Consider the following 25,372-nt stretch of genomic DNA (forward strand, 5'->3'; position numbering starts at 1 on the left):
CCCATATCTATCTACCCTTCCTACATCCCAACCATCCCATTCCCCCAAGCTCTTCCCATTCTCCCCTTCTCACTTTTCTCTCTCCATCCCTCAATATTAATCTGAACATGCTGAACCTGATAGAAGAGAAAGTGGGAAGTAGTCTACAACATGTGGACACAGGAGACCACTTCCTATGTATAAACCCAGTAGCACAGACAATAAGGGCAACATTGAATAAATGGAATCTCTTAAAACTGAGACGCTTCTGTAAAGCAAAGGACACTGTCATTAAGACAAAAAAGCAACCTACTGATTGGGAGAAGATCTTCACCAACCCCGCAACAGACAAAGGTCTGATCTCCAAAATATATAAAGAACTCAAGAAACTAGACTTTAAGATGCTAATTAACCCAATTAAAAAATGGGGCACTGAACTGAACAGAGAATTCTCAACAGAAGAAGTTCAAATGGCCAAAAGACACTTAAGGTCATGTTCAACCTCCTTAGCGATCAGGGAAATTCAAATCCAACTTTATTTTATGCTTTTCAAATTGTTTTGTGTTTTGTGTTTTGTTTTTCGAGACAGGGTTTCTCTGTCACTTTGGAGCCTGTCCTAGAACTAGATATTGTAAACCAGGCTGGCCTCAGGTTCATAGAGATCTGCCTGCCTCTGCCACCCAAGTACTAGGATTAAAGGTATGCACCACCACCGCACAGCATCTTTCCAAATTTTTAATCTAGATAATTTTGTATATTTTGAAGTGGTTCAAGATATATAATTTGTATCTTGAGGGAAAAAGAAGTGGTTTAGAAATTAGTTTATATAAATTGGATTTTCTGATTGTTTAGAGTAGTGGTTTTTCTGTTCATTTGTTCTAGTTTGTCTATTTCAAGTAACAGAATAATTATAATTAATATAACACAAGTGAAACAGTTAATTATAGCATAACTCTTGGTACTTATGAATAGCAAAGAAAGGTAGCCCGGAGTAGCTCCACTAATCCAGCCCTCACCAGAGAGCTCCATTGTGATCCTCAGACATCTTCACCCTCAATCTGACTCCCCTGGTCAACACTGCTTAATAAAAGAGAAGTTTTGTTTTTTCTGTAGTCTGTACAAGTTTGCCCAGCAGAAGCAATTGTCCAATAGAAAATAGGATACAGCCTAGGGAGTGAGCACTTTTAGAGCATGCACAAGTCTTGAGGGCTTGAACTGTTGAATATATTATACCATAGACAGAGTAGGGGGAGATGAGTTATACCCACATGAACAAATATTTAGAATAATATTTCTTTTAAAAGTTTCCATAAACTATAAAAAGACCCTAAAGATATTCAAGAATTTCAATTTCTTATAATTTATCTATATATTATTAATCATAATTAATCAGTTATATTTGAACTTACTGAAGAATTTTGTGTGGATGTTCAGTTAACTAGAAATGACAATAATCTGCAAAAAAAATCACAGAAGGTCTACTATTATACACGTTTTGGCTTAGAATTCTAATTTCTAATTTGTTACCATAGAATAATAATAGCAAAAAATATGTAATTTTCACACTTTACAACTTTTTTCAGAAAGAATAAGTTAAAGGATCATCTTTTAAACTATTTTTTAAAACTAATTCTAACTTAGCTCCAGTGTTAGGAGTTCTACTGCTGTTTAGAGACACCATGACCATGGCAATTCTTATAAGGGAAATATTTAATTGGGGGTGGCTTATGATTTCTGAGGTTTAGTTCATTATCATCATGGTGGGACATGGCAGTGTACAGGAAGACATGGTTCTGGGGTAAGAGCTGAGAGTTCTTAATCTTGATCCACAGGCAGCAGGAGTCTGTGTTACTCTGGCAAGACTTGAACTCATGAGACTTCAAAGCCCACCTTCACAGTGAAAAGCATCCCTTATCAAGGCCACACGTACTTCTACAAGGCCATGCCTCTTATAATGCCACTCCTTGTGGACCAAGAATTCAAACACATGAGTCTATGAGGACCATAACTACTCAAACCACTACCAGCCCCCCATCAAATTTCCACTAATCCACTCCTAGTTTTTGCATTTGGTAGTCATTGATCAACCTTTTCTTTTAATAAGGGTAAAAATATGTCACACACACACACACAATGTAAAGTAACTGACTACTCCATGATGAATAAGTCCTACTGATATGAGTAGTGATTTCTTCAATTGTGTAATGTAGGCAAGACAATAAAATGTAGTAGCCATTGCATGGAGATAAAACCTAAACTCAAGCCAAAAGATGGATTCTTTCATACCGTTTTAGGCAATTGTTTAATTCTGTTCTATATTTTAGTCTATGTCCTTTCCATTTTAAAATAAAAGTGACTACTAGCTCAACAATCAAACAAACAACACACATAGAGAAGCTTTTGGTAGAATCTCCAGCATCTGAAGCTTCCCAGCTTCCCTGCTTTCTCATTTCTCCCCATAATATCTATTTGAAAATGCATCTATCATTTGCAAATCACAGCGCTTTGCATTTTAAAGTTCCTTCCACTTTTTACATCATGTATTGGGGCAATATTGAAAAATAGGATTAGTTTCTCAATGGACAATATTTTCCTATACAAAATCTTAGCAAACATTATTTTCACCAAAGATTCTGTTCTTTTCTTTAAATACTAAATCTTTGTCATCTCCCGCACACCATATAGCCATTCAGAATAACTGAAAAGTTTCAATGATCTGATTTATGGCTACAATTCCCCTTATTTTGTGAATTCATTGCTGTGGCAGGAGAACGCTACATAGCAATTCTGCTTAGAGGCTTTAAAAAAGTAGGTTGGCTTGATTGATAGAGCAATACATGTTGGGTTTTCACCTGAATTTCAGTTATGAAGAGTAAGTGAAACTGTTCCTGTCAAAGGAATGTCAGCTTGGCCCTAGGAGGTAAGCTTTTTGACAGTCTCTATGAATGGACGCCCTACTGGATGACTGTGCCGTCATTTAGTAATTGACCCTGACAGCAGTGAAAAATTAGTGGTAGAGAGTGGAAAGAGAGGAACAAGCAATACAAAAAGCCCAGGACACAGGGAAATGGAAGAACACGTAGCGAAAGTAGTGCTGTGTTCTGCCTAGTGACCAAATCATTTTTTTTCTTTATCTTTTTCTGTTTTTTTGGGTTTTTTTAAGGTTTTTCTGTAGCTTTGGAGCCTGTTCTGGAACTAGCTCTTGTAGACCAGGCTGGCCTCGAACTCACAGAGTCCGCCTGCCTCTGCCTCCCGAGTGCTGGGATTAAAAGCGTGTGCCACCACCGCCCGGCCCAAATCATTTTTTTTTAATAAAGAAAGGAAAATCAACTGTATGCATACTAACAATGAGACAGGAGAAAAATCCAAAACAAGATTTTGCCCAGATGCTTCCTATCAGCTTCAGTGGTTTTCACTGTCTACACAACCATAGGCTACATTTGTAGAGAAAACAAGTAAACACAAATTCACACTCGGGTCATAGTTTGTGTTTGTAGTGCCTGGCATGGCACCTTACACTTGTATGAAGCACTGTAGTTTACTCATTCATTCACATGACACAAGGAACATTTATTAAGCACCTACTCTGCCCAGAGGGTATTGGTGTGTCAGTGAAGGAAGCAAAGCCTATCAAGAGGCTCACTCTGGTACCACTAAATGATTGCAAATTCTGCCTGCAGTGAGCAAAATTGTAGATCGTCAAACACAACCAAGTGTTCACACCCTGCAGCCAGCAGCCTGCACTGGAAAGTGTGCTCTGAACTTTCTTGGCTGACTAAGCTTGTGCCAGCTGCTTATTAACCATGTTGTGTCTCAGTTTATTTCTTAGTAAAATGAGAATATGAAATGATAGATCTGTTGATGTGTGTGAGTGAGTGTAAGTTCTTAGGTCAGTCTCTGCAGTAATAAGTGCAATGGAAGTGTGAGGTATTGTTTGATAAGAGAAATTGGTCCACATTTTATCTGTTAACAAAAGCCCTGAGTTAAAGGGGGCAAATAATGAAACCCAAACTACAATGGAAATAGTTTATTGATGTGTTATTTCGCTTGGTGTGGATTATAGAAAGCAACTCAGTGGTTAAGGTAATCACTTGTAACATGTATCTCTGCCCCTATTTGATCATCTGTAAAGAAGCGGTAACAATGGTTTTCCTCACAACTGTTCTACAAGGACGGGCAGAAATGGCCCATGCAAACCTGCAGTCCCCGGTGAAGAGGCGGTTATTGAATGGTGGCTGTTATAACTGTAACCCGATCTTACAGACGGAGCAGCTCTGATTAGATTATGCACAGGAGAGCATGTTAGTGTCATTTAGCATGATTTTCAAGAAGATTTTTTCAGTTAAATGGGTGTTGACTCCATGACTTCAGGACTTCATGTAAACTGATGTTCATAATCTTCTTCTGCAATGGCATTCTTTTATATTTACAAATCTCTGTTTTGCTAAATTTTTTAGCTTTGTGTGTATTTCTAACTGAAATTGACCTTTAAAAATATCTTTTCAGATATATTCTTAACAAGATTGTAACTGAATTCATATAATAATTAAATCACTTTTCTTTAATTTTATGTTTTCTAAAATGATCCATTTTTAAAAAATATGATAACAATCTCTGTAAAGAAGGTTTCTCTCTTCCTCCTCTTTTATATTTTCTTTTAAATAATCACTGAGGCTTCATATTAATTACAAACCCTTCGGCCTGTAGTTCAGGCTTTTTACTAACTAGCGCTTATGTTTAAATTAACCCATTTCTATTAATCTGTATATTGCCACATTTTTCTTTCTTGCCTAGCTGCATTCTGCTTTGATATAGGTCAAAGCAGCTTTTATTGTCAGCCAGCAAGAGCAACATATTTTCATAGCATTCAAAAGGGTTATTACAGCAAATTTCAATTTAATGAATTCCTGGTCTCAGTCCTTTTGTGCTCTCTAGGTCTATGACTTACTCTCAATTGTTATTCATAAATTCCATTCTTTAAAAAATTATGTTTTCAATAGAATTTTTTCTTATACCAATAAACTCAAACCATAATCATTTATTTTATAAAGTTCTTTAATTATATTAGTATAATAACTAAATAACTATTCCTAATTTTATTCTGCATTAAGTTAATCATTACTTACCCTTTTGATATTAACCCAGATTTCTTCTTTTCTGTCTTGATTAATCTTTCTATTAATATTTCAGATATTGTGATATTACTAATCCCCTCATATTTAAGCTGTTAACATCAGTGAGTTTGTCTAAATTTATTTTCTTCATTTTCTTTTTTGGTATTTTTTTTTAATTTTATTACATTTTTTTGTGGGGCTTCTTAGACTGATCAAATAATCAATCCCCTGAAAACTATCAAACCTGTAATTTTCTTCTAAGTACTATTTTTCTCTCACATACCATAAACTTGGGAATAAAGTACTTTCAATACTACTTTTTTGAAAATATTGAGATTTCCTTTATAACTCCTTCCCAATTATCTCTATAGACTAAGGTTGAACTAATAGGTCTTAGATATATTGTATATATTCTCTTTTTGTCAATTCTTTTGGTTACTGACTTCAAGACTGAATCTATATTTGAGAGAAAACTTCATTTTTTTCCAATAATTCTGTACAGGGAATGCTCTAGAATTCAATGTCCACAATTTTTATACTTACATAATTGAGCTTTATAATTCACACAGAATTATTTTCTTTAAAAGGTTGTGAAGAAAATGTATGTGTGTGTGGGGGGGTGATTTTTCAAATGCTCACCTAAATTTAGGTAAGAGTATTCTATATTATACTTGATCAAGATTTCAAGATAATTCATACATCTGAAGTTGATGAGTGATGTCAGTTTAGAGAAAAAAAGAATATGAATTTCAGAGAACAGGTAATAATTCTACTAAGAAATAATCTTGTAAATATATTACATGTGACATTTATTTTCCATATTCATAAAGAGACAAATGTAAAAGTACACCTTTGAGGACACTTACACAAAAAAGTCAAATGGCTCATTGCTTTAGGCACAAGCTATTAAAGGTCAATTGATTAATAATGTCTTTCTCCACCATGTATATCTTTATTTTAAGAATTTTATTTATAATATTATTTAATTCCAAAGGATAAGCTTGAAGCCCTAATACCTGACAAATGAGAGTTTGTTCTAATGACAGCAGTGTGCTTGATTAGTAAATACTGCCACTTACTTGTTTCACTACAAGGTTATTGAAACAAAATCGTCAGACAATTGTAAAATGTATAAATAAAAAGAGGAAAACAGAAGTAGATTTGTTAACATGCTTATTTACAAAAAGAAAATATCAAAGATTACATTTTAATCACATGGCTATCTTGATATATTTATATATAAAGGGTAAAATATACTTTTACCCAGAAACAAATAATAACTTTTCAAAAATGTTAATATTCTCTTAACTTCACGCTAATGGCAAAAGTAGGTAACTATCTCTTTTTAATTTTATTGGTTCTTTGAGAATTTCTTTTTTTTTTTTAAAGAGTTGTTTATTTATATGAATGGGTGTTTTGCCTACAAGTACATCTGTGTAACACACATGTGACTGTTGCCCCTGGAGATCAAAAGAGGGAACTGGATTTCCTGGAACTGGAGCTACCTGTTGTGAGCCATCTTGTAGGTGTAGGAACCGAACCCTGGTCCTCTACAAGAGCAGGAAGTGTCATTCACCACTGAGCAGTCTCTCCAGCCCCTGAAAATACAGTCTTTACAGAAATAAAAATTAAAAAGTCAGCACTGTCTTCAGAAGCATTCAACCCATGCATCATAGAGGGGCCAAACGACAACCTTCAAGGGTTGGTTCTTTTCCATGGTAGATTCCAGGGACTGAATTCCAGGCCTGCTACACCATCCAATTTGCCCCAGTTCTTAGGAACCTGAGTTTTGCAAGTGCATGGGGAGTTCAGGACTCTTACACTATAAACTAAGGCCTGGGTTGTCACTGTCTGCTTTAATAAGCACATCGCAAGACTGAGCTGTGTGTACTGACTCCTAACCTGTAATGTGTGCTTACAGACAAACTATCAAGCCCTCATAAGTGGTTGGAATAAATGTTTTATTTTTCCCCTCTCCTTGTTGTGTGTGTGTGTGTGTGTGTCTGTCCGTCCGTCCTTGTACATCTCAAGCTTAAGGGTTCAAAGTAGATTTTATCTTTGATATTGACTTTGCCTTTCCAGGTGAATGCCAGGTGTTCATAACTAATCTAGGTTGAAGTGTACTGGGTAGTGTTTTTCAGAAGTTTTGTTTACTGAGTGTTCTCCCATTAAGGCTGTTTTAACACATTCTTTTCCATTCTCTAACCCCTTCTATATCCCCTACCCACCCAACTTCAGCTATTTCTTTTTCTTGAAAAGAAAGTTTTTAAAGCATAGTTGTGAACAAGCAGATATGTCAGTTGGAAAATATTTACAAATCTTATGGAGAAATACTTACTGATAAACTCAGACTTTTACTATGGTTATCTGTTTTGTCAGGTTTTGTAACAAATGAAATCAGAGTAGTTTTAGAGTCACTGAAGCATTGTTTAGCCTGACTTCACGATAAATGCTGAAAATGAATTCTGATTTATTCTTCCTAGGCCAGAATTTCTTGGAAACTTCTATTTAAAACCAGTTTTGTGCCTACACGTTTCTCACAGAGGTTGTTAATACTGAAAGAAGTAACAGTTGATTTTATGATTACAGCAGTCTTACTATTTCTCTTAAATTGTATTTAGTATTTCCTCTTTTGTTCCTGCCTTTACCTTATCTTTCTCTTTCCCACAGAAAAAATTATGACATCAACATCCAAAGGCATTCTTCGTCCATTTCTAATCGTCTGCATCATCCTGGCCTGCTTCATGGCATGTCTGCTTATTTACATCAAGCCGACCAACAGCTGGGTCTTCAGTCCAATGGAGTCTGCCAGTTCTGTCCTGAAAATGAAAAATTTCTTTTCCACAAAATCTGATTATTTCAACGAAACCACTATTCTGGTTTGGGTGTGGCCCTTTGGGCAGACCTTTGACCTTACATCGTGCCAAGCGATGTTCAACATCCATGGATGCCATCTTACGACAGACCGCTCACTGTACAACAAATCCCACGCGGTCCTGATACACCACAGAGACATCAGCTGGGATCTGACCAATTTACCTCAGCAGGCGAGGCCACCCTTTCAGAAATGGATTTGGATGAACTTAGAGTCACCCACTCACACTCCCCAAAAGAGTGGGATTGAGCACTTGTTCAACCTGACACTCACTTATCGCCGTGATTCCGATATCCAAGTGCCTTATGGCTTCTTGACGGTGAGCACAAATCCCTTTGTGTTTGAAGTGCCAAACAAAGAGAAGCTGGTGTGCTGGGTTGTGAGTAACTGGAACCCTGAGCATGCCAGGGTCAAGTATTATAATGAGCTCAGCAAGAGTATTGAGATCCACACCTATGGGCAAGCATTTGGAGAATACGTGAATGACAAAAACTTGATTCCCACTATATCTACTTGTAAATTTTATCTTTCTTTTGAAAATTCAATTCACAAAGATTACATCACAGAAAAGCTTTACAATGCATTTTTGGCCGGCTCAGTACCCGTTGTCCTGGGACCTTCTAGGGAAAACTATGAGAATTACATTCCAGCTGATTCATTCATTCATGTGGAAGATTATAACTCTCCCAGTGAGCTGGCAAAATATCTAAAGGAAGTTGACAAAAACAATAAGTTGTACCTTAGTTACTTTAACTGGAGGAAGGATTTCACTGTCAACCTCCCACGATTCTGGGAATCACATGCATGCCTGGCTTGTGATCATGTAAAAAGGCATCAAGAATATAAGTCTGTTGGTAATTTGGAGAAATGGTTTTGGAATTAAAGTTTTCATAATTTTCACATTTAGTGAACTATATGAATGTGACATCATTCAAGTTCCGACAATAAGAGGAACACTTTGCTTTTATGTCACAGATTATTTTTTCCACCCTCCACTGAGTAACATGTATATTTTGATGGAAATTTTTAAGAGCTCAGAATAAGCGATCACTCCCTTTGGTTTTAAATTATCCTGTATATATGTGATAATGAGCACTGGAAATAATTTATTCTTCCTTCTCATTTGTAAACATTCTTTTGAACATTTTATAGTTGCCTGTAAAGTAAGGTTATGATTCAATTGTTTCTACACCAACCCGATCTATAATCTGTTTGGGAAATGGAAATGCATACCCTAAAATTTGAAAGATTTTTACCAAGGATTATAATGTCTAGATTCTAGCTTGCATAATGTTAACAAAGAAGGATTAGAGTATCACTTAATTTTTAACCTCTTCGACTTCAGAGTTGAACACTGTGTATAACTGATGTCATTTTTACCTGTTTACCACATTTGTGAAGACGGACTTATTCATGTAGTAAATAAGAAAGATATGAAGCAGAAATGTTATTAGACTTTACATTCATTTGCATTAAGTTGTTTTGCAAATGCAGACTCTCAATATCTTAAAATATCCAAAAATTTTGAGACATACAATTTATGTGATATTTTTAATGCCTAAAAACAGCTAGGAGAAGTTTTGATTGTCCCCTCTCGAATCTTTAACATTGCCATTTTTGCAAAAATAAACAATTTCCTCATAAAACAAGTAAAATGGTATCTGTAATACAGATAAAATACATAAATTGTGCCAATTATATAATTTTAATTACTTTGTCCATTTGAAATAGTTTCGAAAGCATCAATATTTACAAGTTTTATTTTTCCTTATTTTGTAATAAATGCATATAAAACTTGAAAGGTCTATCCTTTCATTTTAAAAACCCTAAACAGAATTATTACAACTGGTATGTAAGTGGGAATTTTCAAGGGACAGTGCTAACACAGAGTAGGATCTCAAAATATTTTTATTAAATAAATAAATTAACAGCATTGGAAAATCATGGGTAATTTTTATTTGTTTCAATAAAGGAACAGTTCTAGTCTATGGCTATTAATTGAAAATTATCTTTTTATTATGTTTTAAAACTATTCATGCATAGCATATGTTGTTATGATATTCAGGGCTGTACAGAACCAGTATAAGCTTATTATTGCACTGAATTTGGGGGCTTGTTACCCATGAACTTTCAGCTGCCTGCAGAAATTCTCTTTTGAAAGTTTAGAGGAAGTAGACGGGCATATGTAGACAAAGTAGATTAGGAAAAAAAAAAGCAGATACCTAAGACTTTTACAGTAAATTATTCTCCAAAGGATTCCTAATGCTTGTGTTCTACTCTACTCAAAACCTACAGGAAATGTAATGCTGTGATGAAATCCAATTGGATCTTTCGTGGCTCATTGTAGGTTTCCTATTAACTGTTACAATCAACACAATTTATACTCTCTCCGTATAGATCACGGGGAAAGATACACTTTAGTTCAGTTAGCAGGTAATTGTGTGCCCTGTGAGAGAATGAGCTTCCCTGGCATGGGAAGGATTTGAACAAATACTCCAGAATTAAACTGGAGAATTAAAATTTGGTTTCATGTTTATTTTTTTCAGAAATAATTATACAAAAGATAAACACAACAATATAACACAAAAATAAAAAAAACATGTCACTGCCTTAAAAGGGCTTGTGAAAGAGAGCTTCCTCAACTTTTAATGGAGATCGTATGAGTCATTGTTCATTTACTGAAAAAAAAACTACTAATGAATTTACCCAATTGTTTTGCTACTCATCATGTGTTGGAGCTGCAGGCTCTTTCCATCATTTGATCTGACATATATTTATTTCTTTTGTCCACACATTGTTTTATGTATATGGAGGTAAAGTGCATATACATGGATATTGTCCTAAAAGCTATACCATATATTTATTTGTTTAAAAGCTAATTTCAGACATTTACATTTATTCATTATCTTTTTGATCCATAAAATATAGATACCTAAAGACACAATGCAATGCTAAGCTTAGAAAGCATTTTCTCTGAAAGCTGGAAAGCATCTAGTTGTGTTTCCATCCACCATTGCTAAACTGGACGCTAAGAGACCTGGAGGCAGCTAGCTGTCTCTTCTGTTGACAGTGAATTTGAGCTTATTCTTAAAATGAAACTACAATTAAATGCCAGAAATATAAACCAAGCCAAGGCAACAAGTATTTCATTAGTGCATCTGTACATTGTGAGCCTAATCCAAGCCATAGAAATGAGTGTTTGAATTCCAAGTGAACAGTGAATCACCAGCATTTTAACTAGAGAAAATCACAACAATATTCATAAGCTAAATTCTTCTATCTGAATTAATTATACATAAAGCATTATTTATTCATGACATATATTGAAAGACTGTCATTCCAACCCCACACATAGTGATAGTAGATATTGGAATTTAAGGATCCTATTGCTGTTAATGTCATGTTTGTCTCCACACTTCTACACCTTATTGTACAAATATGTCCCAATTCCTGCGATGTCAATAACACATTGATATGTGGCATGGTAATCTCTGGGACTTCAACTTTTGAATATATAGTTAACAAAACTTTACATTTTGACACTTTTTCTCATTTGTTTTAGCAGCTGATCTTTAGCAAAAAGAGTGAGCTTTGCTATGTGTAAGTGAGAAACAATAACTGAAAAGATCTGCCACTCGCCACTCACAGTTTTTTAATGATATCTCATGTGAAAGATAGATTGATTCAATCAACTTGGCTTGCGGTTGGTTATAATAAAGACTGATAATAGGCCTGGGAATAAACTATGACTCTAAAATGGCCATGAACAAGTTTTTATTCCAAGTGCAGAAAGTCTTACAATCAGCACTCTGAATATTTAATTGTTAATTATTGCAGGCCTTATTAGTAAGAATATGCAAATGATTATTTTGAAGTTCTCTGATAAGAACATATACTGAATTATCCATATCTATCTGGATTCATATTTGAAGAAGGAAAACCATGACAGTCATTTATTTTAGGACAGCCATGACTTCATATGAAGTAGAAACTATAAAAAATAATCTTAGTGAGAAAATAGCAACAACTCACTATGAAAAGCATAGCCCCAAAGTGCGTAAACCTGGGCTAAATGCATTGAGGTGTAAAATGACTATAGTAAGATACTGCTCATTCATTTCCTGGCTGCCTGGACCCAAATAATCACATAGAAACAATATTAATTACAACACTGTATGGCCAATGACCCTAGCATATTACTAACTAGCTCTTGCATTTTTAATTAACCCGTGTCTATCAATCTATGTATCGCCATGAGGCTGTGACCTACCTGTAAGGTTTCTAAGGTTCCGATGTGTCCTCCTCAGCAGCTACATGGCATCTCCCTGACTTCATCTACTCTCTATCTCCGTTCAGCTTTTATGCCTGACTTCCCTCTGCTTAGCCATTGGCCAAAACTGTTTTATTCATCAACCAATAAAGCAATGCATATACAGAATGACATCACACAACCAATGACAAAATACTTAAGGAATTATTTGCTAAGTCTTTAAATTCTTACTTCTAATTAGAGATTTAAAAAGGAGGAACAAAAACAGAAAATAAATTACTGAGATTTTTTTTAATTTACTGGTCTATTTTCAGACTAGATTTCAAGGCAGCTACTCACCCAGAAGGTGATTTGTGTGGATTAATGTTTCATGAAGTTTAGCTCTCCATATTTTTCCTTCATGTCTATCACCTGCCCTGAACTCTAATCTCAAGGGAGGAAGTATTAAAATTTGTAGTCAAGCTGGTGAATAGAATAGACATTAGAAGCTAAAGGGTAAGTAATTCCTGATGAAGGACAGGTCACTAATAAATGCCTAGTCAATGGTTACATCAGTGAAATTAGTGGATGTGAAAAATACTTTTAATGTAGTCAAAATACCAACTTCTTCCAGACAAAGGACGTTTTTATATTGACTTTACTGTTCACATTTCTCCTGGATAGAGAGAGTAGACTGTATAAGTTCTTTTTATCATGCTTTGAGAATCCAGAAGAGGTGCTGGAGTTCCAGAGGTCCTGAGTACAATTCCCAGAAACCAGGATGGTAACTCACAACCATCTGTAATAGGATCTGATGCCTTCTTCTGACATGCAGGTATGCATGCTGAGCACTCATACATAAAATATAAATAGATAAAAATTTTTTAAAAGAACTCAAAAGAAATAAAATGCTAAAAAAAGATTAAACTATATTTGGAACTTGTTGGTTCTATTCTATTTTAATATTAATCACTCACCAGCTGTTTCTAATAGAAAATAAATGGTTATGTAAATAGCATACAAAATCAAGCACCATGGTAAGCAAATATGTATTATCAAACCCTGAGAAGAGAAAGCAGTTTTACCCTTCATCCCTTGCTAATTGCATTTGTTGTACTGTGAAGGTACTGCAAAAATCAGTCAGTCAGGTGATTTTCAATTGGGGGCATCTCTACTCCAGAGACTTTATAGCACTTTGAAAACGGGTAAGTTCTGCTCCTATCTGAAGTGTGGTCCCTCTTTGTAATTGATGTTCAATGCATCCATATTCATAAGCAGTTAATAGAGTTCAAATGGGAGATACACTGTTAAACTAGAAATATAAGTAATTCTACCCTAGGCAATCATTGCGACAAATTGTAGCCTTGAGAGAGTCACTTAACCTCTCTGGATGACCATGTCCGTAAGAATTCCTTCAACACCACTGCTCTTTAGTACAGGGCCTAAATTTATATGTGCGTAAATTTAAATTTCAAATTTCATTGCCCATCTAGAAATATTTTTGAAAGTTAACGCTCCAAATAGAATTTTTTTTATTTCTCTGCAACAATATATAAATATCTAAAACATGAAACTGGTTACTTTAATGATGGAAATAATATAATCTTGGTTCTTTATTGAAGCTTACAATGTAGCAAGTGCTCAATTAACTAATCTCCTGTATTGTTTCCTCTTAGGTCTTTTGTAACATACTTTGAGAATTTGATTGCCTGTAGAAAATCAACCATATATTGAAGTCTATTCTAAAGTAATTCAGATTCTTCCTGTAATATTAAAAGTCTTACTATAATAAAACTATTTATTGATGCAAAACTCAGGAAGTCAGTTGAAGCTCCTCAGGCATGTCATCATCAACAGAAATATACAATTTGATTGTATAAGATTGAGCATAAATTTAGAAATTTTATTCTTTTAACCCATAACTAATTAATAGCCACCCATTTAATACATTCTGAGTGCATTTGAATTTAAAAGAAAATTTCCAATCACTAATTTTTTAAAGCATTACCCAAAGCGTTGTTTCTAAGTCATGTGATCTAGAGTTTGTAAGAGACATTGCCAATAATATAACAACTGGCCCCTGTTTTAGGCAATTAGAATCTTTTCAACTTAGAATAGAGAAGAATGAAGAAGGGAGGAGCTATTAGGACCCTGTGCCTGACTGACATTTGCATTGGGGACTCCTTAGATCAATGGTATCAGAATTATTTACATCATTTCAAATACTACTATATACCATTCATGCCCCAGGACTGTATTTTTAATAGCTCCCTAGACAATTCTGGCATGTTGCCAGTTTTAACAGTCTGTGTTCTGCTTATTAAATAGAAATCATTCTATATTCAAACAATACAGGCATGAAATATTGCTCACTTGCAATCTTCTTAAATATATTGATATGTATTACTATATTTCATAACTCAAGATGTTCCTCATACCTAATTATGCCTTCCACAGCTGTGCTGCTCTTCAACTAATCCTGTGATTTAGGGCAAACAATTTAGCATTTCCAGCTATTTACTTGGAAAAATTTTTTTTTCATTCTCTCCTTTAGCTTTTAAATGCTTTTTTTTCAGCACAAAAAGAAGAGTAGACAGTTATTAGGATCTCTTGCAGTCAACAAGCCATTGTACATGCCTGACCACTTGTTTTCCTGGGTCTCAGCAGCCTGTGGGATACTTAGGATATGACAATCAATTATAACACTGTAGACTGTCCACAATCATGAATTCAGATTTAAATGCAAGTTATGTTGTTCACTAGCTGTGCTTGAGCTCTTCATCTTTAAGAAAGAAAGTTAAGACTCTCAGATTTGTGTATGTATCATGAGGGTAGGCTATCTTAAAAACAAATGAATGAACCTCCTAATAATATTGAATGTCCAATAATAGACAATGATATATACATATATTTATGTGTATGTGTGTGAATGTTTTACCCCTAATCTATCCCTCAGTTATAAAAGAGAATAAGAGAAATCTAGAACATATCAAAATTTCAGATCTAACATCTGTTGATGTTAAGCTGGCAGCTCACAAGAATTTTTGAAAAATTTAAAAAGCCAAAGGGTAAATATCCAATAGAAGGGATATGCACAAACACAGTGTGGAAGCACACAGTAACACCTACTGAAATTAAAAAGTCCAGAAAGGGTCGCTGGGTGGTGGCAGTGATGGATAGACACAGCTTGCCTCACTAAGCACATAGACCATCTCCTAAAATAAGCAGGCCTTGTTTGTCTTCCCTGTTAATTTAGTTCTTTAGAAGGTCATACAGCTTAAGTTCAAGGATACAATAGCAGAAGTAGTCTCAGATACAGTTTTCTGGTGAGTAAATCACTCACAGAAATGTCTAACAACCTGCCTGAATGTTCCACATCAACCGTGGCTTAGTCACAGAACCAAGTAAGGGTAATTTGCAAGAGAACCCAGCCTCCCTTTACCGTTCCCAAAGATTACAGAAAATGAAAAAGTCAAAATGTTAAGATAGAAACTCATTAAACAGAAATTAATTTGTTCAGTGGTGCAGAAATTAAATAATTGAGCCAGGCTGTGATTAAGTCTCTACAAATTGCATGATAAATAGGAGTTTGACATAAACAATCACAACTGTGCATATACATAATTTTTAAATTGAATGGCCCAAAAAGATACACTTAAGGAAAATTTTCACATGAAAAAAGAGTGATATTGAAAATAGTATGTTAACTATTTTTAATTGTGCTTCCTTAAGAGATATTAGAAATATATCTTAAAAGAAAGTCTCAAAAATTGAATTGGTTTACTGAATTCTCTGGCAACCGAATACTTTTAATTAGTTGGATATATAATGGACAATAAATAAAAGACTACTAGAGCTATAATTGTGATAAACATATACGGTTAAAAAGTGGGTTACAGGTGATGTCTATATAATCTAAAACTGGAGAAGCATGTTAAGCTAACTTTTCCACACATGATTGAATTTCATTTTGATTAATGAGGGTATAGCGGCTAGATAAACAGGCTTGGAAAAAAATAGTTTACAAAGACTCGATTAACATCCTGGACCCAGAGCTACATATTATGTAAGAAATGCATGCAAGTAAAAATGCATCGCCCTGCTTCAAACTGCCCTCACTATCTCCCTTCAGGCCATAGTTGAGACAATCCTAGAGATGACATCCTTGTCAATGTGAGACCACCAAAGGAATGCACAAGTGGATTAAGATATTATGTATCTCCATGGGCTATGGTGAGACCTGTGTCCAGATTAACTGATGGTCTACATAAAACTGGTAACCACCTACTTTATAAGAAGGCACAGTTTAACACAGATTCTAATGTATGGTTTTAAAAAACTAATCAAGGGACGTTATGTTTTTCTTTTTTTTTTTTCTTTCTCTATCCCTTAACATCACATGTGATAGGAGTCCTATTATGTCATAAGTCCCTAGGAATCAAAGCAGGTGTTGTGGGGGTGAAAGGTAAAAGGGAACACTCCATTTCATAAATGTACTGAGTATACTTTTAGAAATAAGTTATCTTATCAGTAGTAATGTGATTTATTCTGTATCTATACCAGCATGGGATAAAATAGTGTTTTTTAAAACACAAAATAAAGAGCTTAACAAGTCTAAATTTAGATCCAGGTTTACATGATTCAGAGAGAAGAGAGCATCAAGAAGAAACAAGAAAATGTGAAGAAAACTCATGATCAAAGTCCATTTTAGCTTTTAGCAACTATGGTGTAATTTGCTAGCATTTCAAAGCCACAGGATCCTCGTTTGTTATCCAAAGGTGATAGACTGTCATTAGTTCACCTAAGAAACTCTTTATAACTCTTTACATATGGACATTGGTCCGAAATCCTGATCAGAAATATGGTCTACCATATACTCTAGACTTTTCCTCCATGCATTCTTCCAGGTGGCTATGTTCTATAACTGTAAGAAGGGGCAGAACATCCCACATAAAGCTTGGCATAAAGTACTGCTTTAGAAGAACACTGTAGTGAAGGTCCACAAAGGAAGAACAGAGTATGTGCCTACCACCTTGATTCTGCTCAGGGTTGCCATATAAACCATAGTCGATGCTTGGCTTGAGTAGTTCAAGTCATTTTCATAAAGGGACTCATACTCAAGAAACGAAGGTCAAAGCAATTACACTAAAACAAAATGTGCCAATTCTTTCAATATGTAAATTCTAAGGACCAGTAGGCCCTAAACGACTTTGAAAGCAATTGTATGTTTTATTATTGTACTGTAATTTGCACTACGATATTATCATGTTCAAGCAAACTTAAAATGCTCTCTAATGCCAAATGTATAGATCATAGGTTCATGTTATTTCGTATAAGAACTACATTGCATTGTGCCAGTTGTTTAATGCTATTAACTTTCCCTGGGTGTTACTATGATGCAGATCCAACAGGGTTGTTGTAAGCACACTAATTAGTCATCTAGGATTTTATAGATAAAAATCATACATTGATCAGAAATCACTTTTTTACTTATTTTTTTGTAGAGTATTTTTCCACACTTGAAATAACATGATTATTTTATATCAAACATCAGTTTTTCTTTGAAATCTTATTTTGGTAGCCAATGCATGTTTGAAATAAGATGTTAAATACTATGATAATATTAAGGTTGTGTTTGTAAATGGGAAATATGCATGCTATAATGAACCATGCAGCTTGGGGAGGGGGTGTTTCCCACTGCCACCTTACATGCAAGCGTTGTCTTAATCTGTGTGCATGATTCGCATTCTTTCAAGAGTCCTTTTGCAATATTTATATAGTGAATTGTGAGTCTTAGTGCTGACGAGCCCCTGTGACAAGGCAGAATACTGTCCTGCTTTAGTTTTTCTTCCAACATTGCATTATAGTGTTATAAAGTTTCCCAAAAAACCTTTTTCTTGGGGTTGTCAGCAATTACCTACAGCAAATAAAGTAATTTGCTGTCAAATCTTACAAGTGGCAGCATAGAAAGTTAAAGTTTCTAGCATGAAGATGTGAAAAAGTCACTGTACAACGTTCCATTATATGAATACAATATTCTGGCAGCTCTTTGGATAATCAAGGAAAGCTTATCATTTTTGAAACACTGCCAAATCACTACTACTGCCAAAAAGGAGAAACACTAAGTCAGACCTGCATTATACCTGAGCACTAACAAGACTATCCAGACCGCAACCAATTGGTACAGCAGAGGTGAGAGAATGGTAGACCAAATCTTTTGTTTTTTTAGTAATTTGCAAAATGTAGAAGAATTTTGAATGTTGGCAACAGAGATACACCTTTACATGCTGGAAAAATCACAGCAATCTCTGAAAATAAAATCTCTGAAAGGATGTGCTCAGGCATTTTGTCTGGTTGGTCTTATTTATTTTAGAAAAAAACCTTGTGTTTTTGAAAGGCCTAATTTTAGGCAGGTAATACAAGTAGACTGATTTCTCCCTCCCATAATGAATCATGTATCATAACATATAATGGGTGGAACATAGCTTTCAGTAATTCAAATTACCAGTATAAACTTTCACCACGTTGGAAGGTAATTTCCCTGTTACGTTAACAAAGCAAAGAAGCCTTAGTAATGTTTATTTGCTTATTTATTTATTTACAGTAGATTGTTTCTTTGGAGTCTAATTTTAACAGCATCAATGAAGTTAATAAAACGCTAAGAAAAATGACTCTAGTTACTATTCCAAGTCAAAATCCTGAGGTTGAGTCCCTCTGAAGTTCAAAAGTAAAGCATTGACTCAAATGAAGAACAGCCCGCCGGTTCAGCCACAGAGAGGATGACTTTGTCAGTCATGATATCATAAGTGTGAACAGCCTGTCCTGTCACAGAAAGGATGACTATATCATTCATTCATGATATTGCAGGTGTATGAAAAGGTGAATATGCCATTTACAATACTGTAAGTGTGTAACACTCAGCAAGTGTCTGATCTGGTCTCGTAGTTTGATACTGCATGCATCCCTTCATTGAATTCACCTGTAAATAACAATACTTTGTGGCAGCTAAGTTAATATTTAATAAGCCATGAAGGGCATGATGTCATAGGAAATCTGTACTTTCAGCTGTTTGGAGAAATTGTATTTTCCATAAAATAAACCGGAGCTGCCATTTGAAATTTTCTTCCCTTAAAAATTATGTCATTACAATGTATGTTCCTGATCATTGATGCCTTTTCAGGCTTATAACTCTATGATGTGATTGCTCCAATTTTGTGAAATTTTGTTTAGCAATTAATGCTTTTTACCATCTGCACAAAGATTCCAATGCAGAAAAATAAATGTGTAAAGAATTTGAGCCTGTATGTAAGTCTCTTACATCACATTTACGATATTCAGTGTAAATACCTCACTGATTTGACACTGGAGTTATTAGATGTGTAAATAATAATGTTCTGTTTGGGCCTAATTAATTCCTGTAATGTGAATATTTAAAATAAAATAATTCAATTTAAATGTGCAATAGTTAGTTTGGCTTGTGTGCAATGATTGTACTCAATTTATCCGCTCAGAAATTATTTTCACTCACATGCAAATCTAGACTTACTAATAGTGAATTAAAATATACTAATCAGGTTACACATATATTATAGATAGCCAACCAAACATCAACAACCAGTGCACACATGGAGTTTGCTTAAGCATTGTTTTAATGGGTTTAGTAGCGTAGCCAAAATCATTAATAATGATTTTATTATTATTTATTTTCATTAATAATGAAATTTTGTGCATGAGAATCAGGACACCCTCAATGTGTCCTGATCCTAACTTTGAAGACCCTGTCTTCTATTACCTTCATTCTCTGATTCTGTACATCCCCATCTCAGCCTTCTAATGCAGGCCTGCAGAGTCGACAACATCTACAATCCCAATATATATCTACTATGGACGTCTCCTTTCAAACATCTGCTTTTATCTTCTGATTGCCATCTGTCATCTAATGACATAAACACCACTATGGAAGAATCTCAACACTTCTCCCTTCTCTCATCCTTTATGTAATGGTACAGGTTGGTACTGCAAACTTGACCCTTTTTCCTTACGTTGAATCGATCATAAGACATCTCTTGTATATGACACTTTCCTTCTGATTTGTTGCCATTGACTTAATTAAGTTGACATAATTTCAGAGAATTTTTACCTGCACTGACCAACTCCTCAAAGCTTCAAAATCCAGGTTTTACACTATCACTAATAATAGAAATAAATAAGAAAATATGACAGAGGAAAAATTCAACTAAAACATGGCTAACCAGTAATCTCCGCTGCCCTACTTCCTGAAACTCACACACTTACTAAAATTCTTCATGGATTTGTCCATTTTTAGGTAAACTCCTGATTTGGTAGCAAGTCATTTTGTCCTTTTATATGTGACTTCCTCACAAATTGTCTAGACACTTATTTGCTTCTAATTCATCCTGTCATTGACGCCTCTTATGTCATCCACTTCCGAGGCAGTCTTGTCATTAACACCTCACATATCAGCCACTCCCCAGGCCATTTCTCTCGCTGCTGAAGTCCTACCTTCCTTAATAATATATTTAAAGAAATATATGCTATGATTCAAAATGCATTACAGATATAAAATATTCTAAAACAAAATGATACAGAAAAAGTTGCAGCATTTTTGTGAGAATTTAAGTAGCAAATTATATAAGTCTTTCAATGGAAATCTGAGCAAAGTCTTAAGGACAGAATATGTTCTGTCCTGTAAGCAAGCTTTGTTATTTTAAGGGCCCATTCATGAAAACAGACATACAAACTAATAAATGTTTAGTAGGTTACATGATTGGAGCTGGCTTACCTTGATTTGATTTACACTGCAACATCAAAAGTTCTTGAAAGTTTATGAGCAGATGTACAATATGTAGAAACCACAAAATACATATTTATGAGCTTGTAAATCATTTAAAAATAAATGCCATATACCTTCTTCTGTCTGAATGTAAGGTATGTTAAGATACAATATATTTATTTAACAAAGAAGCACAATGTGGAAGCCCAAAATATCTGAGTCCTGGAGACAGACTGCTCATGTTCAGCTCTCAGATCTCCCTCTTGTAACTGTAACACCGTTTCACTATTTCTTCATCTTAAAAAGTAGGCTCACAGGTCAACCTTAAAGTATTTGGCTGACATATAGAAGATTCCTAGTTGATCCAAAGCATCATAAAACTATCACAATTAGTAAACTAATATACCAACAGACTGACAAGAGGACCAGAATAAAGAGTATTCCAAGTATCTGCACCACATCTTTTCTTCAGTCCTTCCAAATACTCTTCATCTATTTTATCTAAAATACATTGTGTTATTAATCCAGTTACTATTACATTCTTTGGGTAGACAGTGCAAGTGCTTTCATCATGAAGAATGTAGCTTGATATCAAGAGAAATGTTAAATATTTGAAAACCTACAATCAATGGTCAAATACCCGCAAACAAACAACAAACAGAAAGCTTTAAACCCATCTGAAACTCTGGGAATCGCCATATATAAAGTAAATAGGTACTATTATTTTATAAGCACATCGGCAACCTTTTGGGAACACAGTCCCAGTTGGAGAAAAAGTGAGAATTGTTTACCAGGTAAGTAATGGTCTTTATTTCTCCTCTATCTTATACTATGAAAACATTTTAGAAATGGGAATGTATTCAACAGACAATATGTTGCCAAAATCACTAAGGCAAATATCCTGACTTCCGGGATCATGGCAAACATAAAACCAGAGCAAACCACAGCAGAGTCTGCACAAAGAATAAATAGATTATTATTAGATGATCCATAATTCTTTCACATTGCCAGATTCTTCCACAATGCAAAGTTTTAAGCCCCAAATCTATAAGCAGCTACATTTTTTACTTTAATTATTCAAACTGTAAGTTCCTCAACCACAAACAAATTTGTAGCCTGTTACTTTAGAAGTGTAAGCACTTACATGGATGTTGCTGTATGGTCAATACCAGCTGTTTATTTTAAAATGGCAAATTATGAATTATCATTTTTAAGAAACATTGTTTCAAATGGTTTCTGTAAATCTGTTTCTCATATGAAGGAAATGTTACACTTTTATGCTTGTTGCTCAACTCATATATATATAAATGATAAAAATATTTACAAAGGTGAATTCATTACATATTACTTTTTAAGAAGATCGGTTAATATTTCAGAAAAAAGATACCAAACCAGTAAGTTATTCAAATACCTCTTGAGATATTCTGCTCTAAATCCCATTGATATTTCTTCTCTGGTTTCAATGATATAAGCAAGACATTGGGTCTAGTTATCTTCCAATGCACATCTTTCTCAGTGGACTGTGACTTACACTAATTGGTCTGGACCCAAAAAGTCTCAGTGACTCTAGTTAATATTCTATGCCCAATATGGAAATCAGCACCCTCTTCTTTTTAATAATAATAATATGTAGTATGTTTTGTTCATTTCTATCCCCACCACTCTCTTACCCCTTCTCCGATTCCTCTTGAATTCTTCCTCACGAGTCCTCATCCTAGCTTCCTTTTTTGCTTTCCTTTTTGTTTTATTTCTACTTTAACCATTGTGTATAATTATGTTTGTTTATATAAATAAGTAGAAACAGGAAGATATTTGCTTGAGCCTAGACTGTTCATCAATGAAGAAAAAGGTAATGCTCTCCAGTAATGATTAGCTATCCCTAGTCACGTGGTTGGGGTAAAGGCTCAGGAGGGTTGATGGGCTGCATCTGTGTAAGTCGTTTTTAGATAACCACAACTGGTGAGGCTCATTAACGAAATCGCCATATCATGTCCTCAAGAGAACACCTCATAGCCCTTTTCCCCATCCTCCAGCTCTTAGATTCTTTCCATCCCCTCTTCCATATTCACTGGGCATTTGAGGGCATAGGATAAACTCAATGTTTAGGGCTGAACACTTGGCAGCCAGTTATTCTCTGTAGTTTTTCTGCAGAGAATTCATAGTTACTCACTGCAAATAGACGCTTCTCTGAACAACGCTGAAAGAAGCACTAATTTATGGGCTTAAATATAAATATTTAGAAGGCATTTTGACAACAAATCAATGTAACTATTAAAAGGAAACTCCAGCAGACTGTAATATGACATCCAATCTGCTTCACACTCTCTAGACACTCAACTAAGATGAAGTCAAAATCTTTAAATAAAAAGGGTGTGTGTGGCATGTGTATGTAAGTGGTATATGCACATTCTTTGGCATGCATGTGTGAGCAGTATATGTTCCTGTTTCGGTTGTATGTGAATGGTGTAGGTTTATGCTGGGCGTGTATATGTGAGTGCTGTATGTGAATGTAATCTTGTTTACATCTATGTGGGCTTCTGACAGACATGAACACCTTATAGGAAGAGAAGGGAAGGAAAGAGGAAGGAAAGAGAAGATCGAAGCGGAAACAGACCACTCTTTCATGTGGTGTTTTCCACTTACCATAACACATCCAGAAGACTCACTAGAAGTCTACCAGATGCCAGTGCCAGACTCTGGGACTTCTATATATCATGTACCATGAGACAAAGGAACTACATTCTTTAATAAAACTGTAACCCCAATTATGCAGTTATAGCAACAGAAATTGGATGAAAACATTGGTTTATATTTCATAACATACATTATAAAAGTAATAAATATATCAACATAAGTACCTAAATCAAATTTCATGCATGAAACCAAATCCCTCCAATATTGTTTAAGATGTCGCAACGCATATGGAAAACAGCTTGTTTTCAGGAAAATATGTGAAAGCAAAATATTTAGTAGTCTGTTTTAATCAGGGATACATTGCTCTAAGATTTCATTAAAAAGTAAATTGTTGGTTTAAATGGGTTTAATTTACTTTGATTTTCTGTTAAAGAATATTATTAATGAATTCAAAATGAACCCATGGAAGCAGGTTCTTTCTCAGCTCCAAGTGGTGATCAGTATCCCCCAGCCAGATAAGCCCACTTAGTTGCTAAGGGTGTAGAGAACTCCAAGTGGTGATCAGGCCCACCACAATACTCCCACTTTCCTAAGAGTGTAGAGAACTCTGCTGCAAAGTTAAGAGATGGTAGAGTAAGATGCAAATCTGTCCTCACATCTTCCAATATTTTATTCTCAAACAGATTGATAGACAGGGAAGAAATGCGTTGGAAGCAATAAGAAACAGTCACGGAAAGGGCATACTTTGACTGATATTTCAGGAAAAGAAAGGGGTGAATTCTAAAATGTATAGTGATGGGAGAATACAGAGAAGAAAAAAAATTAATTTAGTTTTATGTTGTGTCTGAGAAAGGAAGAATTGGCAAGAGACACAGAGTCCTCCAGGTCAGCAGCGTCCCTAAGACAGGGTATGTCTATTAGACCTATAAACCAGGAATAGGCTCTCCTCTTCTGCAACCATGGCCTTCATTCATAGGGTACTTTGTTCCTACAGGTCATTTTGCAAACTTTGAGACATTTCAAATATCTTTTAATGTAGCTTTTAATATTATAATAAGCTAAAATTTTACAGTAATAGTACACTGAAGATTTGAGAATAACTTCATTGATACAATGCATTGCTTATTACCAGAGTCAGGGAAAATACTGTGATCTTTGATTCTGAAATCATGGACTAAAGATTATAGAAAAACTTCTTCAGAAGAGAGCTAAAATATGGATAAACTATAAAGGTCATTTTTAAATCATTAGCTGGTTCATAATACATTTTTTAAAGCTAAAATTAAAAGAGATAATCTAGTGCTTTTAACATGAAAATTGGGAAAGATTCTGCTGAGTAATTACACAGTCATTAAAGTGCTTGTCACCACAAGCAAAGTCGCATTTTCCTTTATGCACCTTGAATATCATCAAATTTTGGGGTGACAAAAATCAATTCTAATCAGCAGTTAACAGTGAAATTCCTGCATAGTGTACTGTTCAATTTGGGAAGGAATCCATAAAGTCAGATATGCAGATCATGGGGTCATAAAGAATATTGTGCAAGGACTGCAATCAGACCACCTGAACAAATAACCCTACCTCATATCAAAGCCCAATCTCAAATTCTACAACTAAAAAACATCAGGGATCAGCAGAAACAACAGAAATCATTAGAAGAAGCTACATCATCATATGTTACCCATCATTCATTCAATAATCTTCCTCATAGAATGACCATTGCATGA

The 25,372-nt window shown here is 34.8% G+C and overlaps 1 protein-coding gene across 2 annotated transcripts in view; it reads left to right on the top strand.

The window, feature by feature from the left end:
* The window catches only part of Fut9 (fucosyltransferase 9), a 181,217-nt gene extending 161,546 nt beyond the window's left edge, over positions 1-19,671 (top strand). For both annotated transcript variants that reach the window (XM_057790741.1, XM_057790742.1), the window contains one exon: positions 7,764-19,671. In XM_057790741.1, the coding sequence (XP_057646724.1) occupies positions 7,772-8,851 (1,080 nt within the window). In that variant the 5' untranslated portion in view covers positions 7,764-7,771 and the 3' untranslated portion in view covers positions 8,852-19,671. The remainder of the gene's footprint in view (positions 1-7,763) is intronic.
* The last annotated feature ends 5,701 nt before the right edge of the window (positions 19,672-25,372 follow it).

The sequence above is a fragment of the Chionomys nivalis genome, chromosome 16, assembly GCF_950005125.1.
Source record: "Chionomys nivalis chromosome 16, mChiNiv1.1, whole genome shotgun sequence".
Taxonomy (NCBI): Eukaryota; Metazoa; Chordata; class Mammalia; order Rodentia; family Cricetidae; genus Chionomys; species Chionomys nivalis.